Genomic DNA, 7,061 nt, shown 5'->3' on the forward strand with positions numbered 1-7,061 from the left:
TCCCTGCCCGCCGCTCGGCCCCCACCGCCGGCCCGGCCGGGGCTGACACGGCCCGACACGGCCCGACACAGCCCGGGCCCGCTCCGCTCGCCGCCCTCCCCGCCGCCCCTCCCGCGGCAGCCGCTCGCGGTGCCCTCGCACCTTGTCCGCTTTGTCCATGGCTCCCGCGGCGCCGAGCGGCGGCTCTACTGCGGGCGGCGGAGGGCCCGGGCCGCCTCCCCCATGGCGCTGCAGCCCCGCCGCGTCCGCACACGCCCGGAGCGGCGCCGGCCCCGTTCGCGGTTATCACGGGAACCGGGACCGGCTACGCCACGGCCGGGGCGGGGCGGGCGGCGGGGAGGGCCCAGCTGGGACGGAAGCCGGGCGGGCCCAGTCTGGGAACGCCCTCGCTGCCCCCCGGGGCGGGCGCTCCCCGCCCGCGTTCGGGCCGCACGAAAACAAGCGAGGCCGTGTCTCGAACGTGGCGGAAACCCGCGGGAAGGAGCGGGGGGAGCGCGTTGTGCCCCCGCCCGGGCCGCCCCCCCCCCCGGAGCGTGAGGGCGGCAGGTGCGCGGCGGGCCCGGCTGCTCGGGGGCGGCGCCGGGGGAGTCTCGGGCGGCGGTGTCCTTGAAATTAACTGGAACATCGAAGGAAAAAAAAAATCTGGGATTTATTTAGAGGCAGGAATCTAAAAATGTCGCAGCGGCGTCTGGAGCCGGGCTGTGAAGGGACCGTGTGTGCGGGACCGGGGCGCTGCCGGCGAAAGAGGGGGATTGTAAGACGTGGGGTTTGGCACAGCTTGTGTGACGTCCCTTTATTTTGCTGCCCTGGTTTTAGTGTGGTTAATTATGAGTAACACCAGTGAAGTCCATCAGACCCATGTTCACCTAGAGACACTGGAGAACAGGAAGCGAGTGAAGGAGCCGGTGCTGCGCAACAGCACATGATCCGTACGTGCGATCTGCATGGGATGGTCCCGCATTTCATTAAGCGTTAATATGTCTGCTGCCTCGGGTTTAATGGAAAAGGAGCATGATTTATTTACAACTTGGTTGATTCATGGCAAGGGAAAAAAAAAAAAAGAACTAGACTAAGTATCTCTGTGAAAGACATACACAAAGGATATCCTAGAGCAGACTCTTGAGCACTTCCAGGTGAAATACATTATAAATGTATTATGTATTAATACAAGAATAAGGTTTCTGCTTCGTGAAGGTTCTTGTGAGGAATAAATGGCTTGCCTTTTAAAGAAAAAAGCAAGCAAGCCTGGATCTGATTTTGACAGAGCTAAGAACTACCAAAAATGTCGCTACAGAGCTATCTTGCTAGAGCTTCCTAGATTGAACCTTTATAATTATTTAACCTTTCCAGATTTATGTTCATTATACTATGTAACAATTTGTTCTACTTTATAAAAAATTTATTTCTTGGGTAAATCCACATAATGCCTTTGTGTTTTCTTAAGAGTTGCTCTTCACCATTAAAACCTCGCCTGTAACATGGGATTATGAAGATGGCTGTTGCGTTGCAGAGCAAGATCTCAAAGATGACATGAACAGAGAACTTGCACAGACCATGCCTGCCTTCTGTGCTACTCCATCCACATCAGCAGGATCCCTATGTAGGTGTAACTTTTGCTTACATGTCTGCAATATTACTTACATTCAGTGGCATGTTTTCATGAGGTTGTAGTACACAGAATCATAGGATTATATGGGAAAGGGAGTGGGGTGAAATTGTAATCCCAATGAAATTTAACTATAGGGTTTCTATTAACTTCAGTGAGGACAGTTTTACTACAAATGAAGAGAACAGGAGGGCTGCTGCAGCACCCTAATTGATACAGAAACCTCAGTTTAACTGAGAAGCTGCAGCAGTTTACACTTTATATGCACTTCTGTATCCCAGCACTTTCCTTGATGAGATTATATGGTCAGCAGAACTCCCACAAGTGTTCATGACTCTAAGAAGCCATTTCAAGGTGGTAACAAAGATTAATTTGAGGTTATGTTCCCAGGGGCTTTTACACAATGAGATTTATTTCAACACAAGAAGTCACGAAAGTAAAACTGTGGATTAGGCTGGTTGTACAAAGAGCTTTCAGCTGATGCAATGGAACAGCATTTCATCAGTCATTGATGAACTTAAATATGAGATGGAAATCTACAGATAATAATTATGAAACATATGCCACCTAAACTTAATCTCACTTAAACAACAAATCTCTACTGAGCAAAATATATTTTATTCCCAGTTGTTAAATGTGTTTCACTTATTTGTGCAAAATTAGGTTGATTTATTTCAAACCTAGTCACTTTTCATCTCCCAAGTAATGTGGGAGAACTTGCCTGACTGGACAGAAAACAGTGAAAAAATCCCACTGAAACAAGTAGAACAATCATTTTCTTGTATTAGCACACCAGTGTTTTAGTGTGGAATGCAGCTTAATTTGTTCAAATTGGTGCTGACCACAGAATATATATTATGACATTTGCTTAAGATAGTGGCTGTGTTTTTAAGAAATAATGACTCATTATGGCAAGGCTGTCCGTTATGAAATTCTTCTTTTGTTCCCAACATACATACCAACAGAAAGGTCACACTTGAAAGGGCTGTTATGCACAAACAACAAGGATGTCTAAGATCTCAATTGGGCAGTGATTAAAGAGATATCAGAGCTACATAAATCTGTGCAATATAAATACTACAGAAAGTCATGTTGGGTCACCCGAGTGGCCATTTGGGTGAAAAAAAATGTCAAGTCTCCCGTAAAATTTAACTGTGTTATCACCAAAAAGAAAAACATACCAAAGCACTCAGAACCAGTTATGTGAGATCCTCTATCCACAGCTATCACAAATATGCCAGGGTATCTGGTTACATCATCACCATCTTGATCGAGTGTTGTGTAAGAGAACCCAACCGTGTTACAGTCCTTAAGGAAGCCATAAAAAAATTCTAAAAACCCTGCTGAATTTAAACACGCTGGTAACTGCAGGAGCTGATTTTGAATACTCAAGCCTAAGGGTCCAGTTCTCAAATCTGGCAGTTTGTAAACAATCATTGCTACTTTTTTATTGCAACATGGAGTAAGTAAGCAAAGAGTTTGTAAGCAAAAATGATGGTCAAACCTAGCAAGTGCTGATTGCTTACAGAAAAAATTTGTAAATTTTTGGGGGTTTATTGCTGCATCTGCTGGGTGGTAGAAATACCCTTCCCAAACACAATGGAGGACACAGGTCAAAGGAAGAAGAAAATGTAGGTCGACACAAAAATAAAAAATGGAGTCTAAACCAAAATACCTCAGCAACATGGAAAGGCACTTGGTAGTGACTGTATTCAGAATTCAAATCACAGGATAACAAGCAAATTTAACAGCACATGTGCAGCCACTCACGCTCTCTACTTCCATAGGGTCTATTTACATTCAGTGGGTATAAAGTCCCACAAAACACATAAGGATGTGATTATGCACATCCCACTGAAATCGAGGCAGCTCCTTACATTGGAAGCTGAACATATGTACAGCCTTAACTGCACTGGCATGGAAACATGAAATAAGGGTTGCTCAGTAACACCCCCCTCCACCCCCTAGGTCTGAGCAGGCCGAGACTGAGCTCCAAGGCAGCAGCACCACCTGACCATGGACTGCAGCAGGTTTGGAGGCTGCCATGGTGAGCAAGGGGAAGAGGCAGCAGGAATAAAGCAAACTCCAAAATGACAGTTTTACTGGCCTGGGACTAAAATCTTCAGCATAATTAGAGAAAAGACAAGTACAGAAAGCAAAGTATATCTTGGCAAATAAACACTTGTATCTGCTGGTACAACATGTGGTGTTCTGCACAGGCAGCTGGGGACAGACAACAGGGAACATCACTGGAACCAAAGTGGGAAGGTGAGCCGGGAACTAGTGCATGAATCTGAGAATCACGATTCTGATGGCAACGTGCAATTACTACCTGGCAGCTGCCAGAGTGAGCCCAGCTCTCCCACCGAGAGCAGAGAGGCAGCAGAGCCAACTGAGACAGATCCCGCCATGCAGCTCTCTGTACCACAGCCAGGAAGGGATTAGCCTTTACTCTTGCTGTAATGCCTCCAGTTATTACAGCTAAGATTTGGTACTACATATGCAATTATTATAACACAGATGCACTTTGCAATCTACCTTCCCACAGATTTAGAGGCTTTTAAGACAGTGATAATCCTTTCTGTCAATATCTTAATTAACACTTCACTAGTTGATTAGCTTGTAATGTATTTTACCTAGTTCTCTAACCTAGTTCTAAAATAGATTTTTAGCACTTTCAAAATAATAAAGTAACAGCTAAACTTTCAAAGTCAATATTAACATCTCTATATGGAAATTTAGTTCAAATAATTGCTGTATTTTTGAGAAAGCAAGGGGTACTGTCCAGAGTGATGTCATTTTACTTACTCCATAAATACACAGTTCCTGCTCAAGTAAATTAATTTAGTACCTCTCAAAAAAAATACAATCTTCAAATACAGACATAATGTTTTACAGCTGACAACTTCTGAGTAATTACAAAAATCAGTGTTTATTTACAGACTACAATTCAAATACCTTCATTATATTATTCTACCAGGTGCATTTCAGCTGCCTTGCCATTTTTCCATTTTTTTTGTTTAGCTGGGTTTTTCTTTTTGTTCTTATTGTTCAATACATTTTTAGTCCTATTTAAAAGCAAAATGAAATCCTCACTACATCAAGGTTTCAGATCCAATCCATTAGAGTAGGACTTTGAGATGCAAAAAGAATACATTCCTCCCAAGTAAGCTTGATAAATAAAATAAAAAAAATAAATCTGAAATGCAGACATAGCACCCACATCCTCCCAGATTTCATTTTCACGTTGTCCAGTTTTAATGCATAAGCTGCCAGCAACTCAGAAGAAGGGTTTATATATACACAGCTTAATCACTGTTGTAATCTCACACAAGATTACAACAGCCGTTAAAATGTTCCTCTGCAAACAGTGGTACTGGTACTAAGATGCCAGTTTGTCTTGTACCAACAGCAACAAAAAGTATATAAAAAGACCCCAGAAGCTGTGAAAAGTGTGGCTCTGACAATCAATGACAACTGCAGAAATTTAATGACTGGAACTCAGACTGGAGAACACAGCGTGGCTGCTTTACCACGTCTGGAACAACCTGCAGTGCAAGAGTGTTTCCTGAAAAAAATTTCATTCACCCTCTTCCTTCAACTGCTTGCTCACCTTTCCTAAGGAGGCAGAAATGACACCAGAGCCAGATCTACCAGGGACCAGGTGGGCTACAGCAACTACTGGCGATTTCTGCTGCCGTGGTATGACAACAGAGCTCCTCTGTATTTCCCCACAGAAAATTCTCATCTTCCAGGTTAAGAATTATGAGAACTCGGAAAAGGAGTAGAATCCCTTAGGGATTATATAAATCTTCATTATGTGCCTAGAGCACAGCTGCTAAGGCACTGTACACATGAGTAAGAACTAAAACATGCCAAAACACGCAACAATTTATTAGAGGTAGACTGACGCTTTTTCGGTCTAAAAAACATCGCTAGCCCTCACCGCTCAAACTGAGGGTCCTTCACAAGTTGGACAATTAGAGCTTCAGAACAAAAAGATAAAACAAGGGAACTAAATGGAAGGACAAGATTTACTGCAGTATTCCTGTTTCCTTCTTGATAAAAATCCAAACATGCCTCCCTAACAGACATGGCTGGGATGGGGAAGGTTACAGCAGGTACAAGAGACAAAGTCAAGAAGACTTTTTTATTTTCAGTGATTGTAAGTTTATCCACAGTTCTCCTTTTCCCCCTCCTTTAGAAGAGAGTTGTTCCTTCCCACAGCAAGAGTGGTGGGAAATGGCAGGGAAAGGAAACATATTCAAATAGCTGTCACTGTCCCTGTCTCCATGGGAAGGAGAACCTTGAAAGAGCTGAGACAGTCCCTTGTCCCCCAGGGAGGAAGAACCTTGCAACATTCCCTATCCAAATTAAAGTCTCTGGATCTGTAGCTAAGGGTCCCAATTATCCCAATGCAGTATTGTTAAGTTCAACTTCACATCACCAGGTATTATTGGAATGTTCAAAGTAAAAACTATATTACACATCACAGCATTGTAAGGAAACAACACACAATGTGCTTTTTAGTCAATGTTATCTACAGATTTTACAAAGGAAAAAAAAACTTTGCTTAAAAACTAAGTTCAATTTATATTCTTATTTTACCACTGTTTTAAGTAAGTGGATAAATTAAAAATACCTATGGGTAAAAAAAAAAAGCATTAGTGAAGAAGAAATGCTCACCCAAGATTCAGCATCATGCTACTCATGGTACACATTAAGCTTTATTGTGTAAACTCCAGGAAAAAAAATTCACTTGCTTTGACAACTGCAGAGCAAAATAATTTTCTAAGGGCCATAACTATTCTTCAGATAAAAATAAATTTTATCCTATTTAGTTACACCCTGTTACCAATTTAAATCCTGCTCTAGAACATTGAGTGTACCACGGTGCCTTGCATGTATGTGATGGGCATGTGTAATTTATTAGGCTTTTCCACTATTTTTGGGGTGGTGTTAATTGCTCTATGCACTTATTTTTCCTTCTACTATTATAATGTCTGTGTGTGGCACTGCTTTGTGTACCATCACACACTGCTCTCAGTTACAGAAGTGACCCTTTAAAATTCCTTCTACGTTTGAGGCCTGCAGGAGAATTTTTCTGTCAGCTCCAGACAATCTGCTACAGGAATAAAAGGTGCTGTGGTCACCACTGCAGCTATATTTTAAATGGATCTGATGATCCCAAAATCTTAGGACACAAAAGGCATGTGCCTACTATGTGGCAGGAGTTCAGGACTTGAATAGCAGCTCTGAAGGGACTACGACACATTCAAACATTTGAGAAGAGATTCCATTATGACCAATGTCATGGTACTTGGGCCCCACTCCAAACCCACAGTGTCATTTTGTATACACTGAATCCAGTCAAAAAGACCACAGATCAGGCCAAAGAGGGTCTGCACTTCTATTCCCAGGGTACTGCTTGGCAAACCTGCATTCTTAAAATAGC

The 7,061-nt window shown here is 43.2% G+C and overlaps 1 protein-coding gene across 1 annotated transcript in view; it reads right to left on the minus strand.

Annotated features, from left to right (window-relative positions):
• Positions 1-327, minus strand: part of SECISBP2L (SECIS binding protein 2 like) — a 29,117-nt gene extending 28,790 nt beyond the window's left edge. The window contains exon 1 of the mRNA XM_064668830.1: positions 142-327. Within this exon, the coding sequence (XP_064524900.1) occupies positions 142-159 (18 nt within the window). The 5' untranslated portion in view covers positions 160-327. The remainder of the gene's footprint in view (positions 1-141) is intronic.
• Positions 328-7,061: the final 6,734 nt, after the last annotated feature.

This window comes from Pseudopipra pipra, chromosome 12 (assembly GCF_036250125.1).
Source record: "Pseudopipra pipra isolate bDixPip1 chromosome 12, bDixPip1.hap1, whole genome shotgun sequence".
Classification (NCBI taxonomy): Eukaryota; Metazoa; Chordata; class Aves; order Passeriformes; family Pipridae; genus Pseudopipra; species Pseudopipra pipra.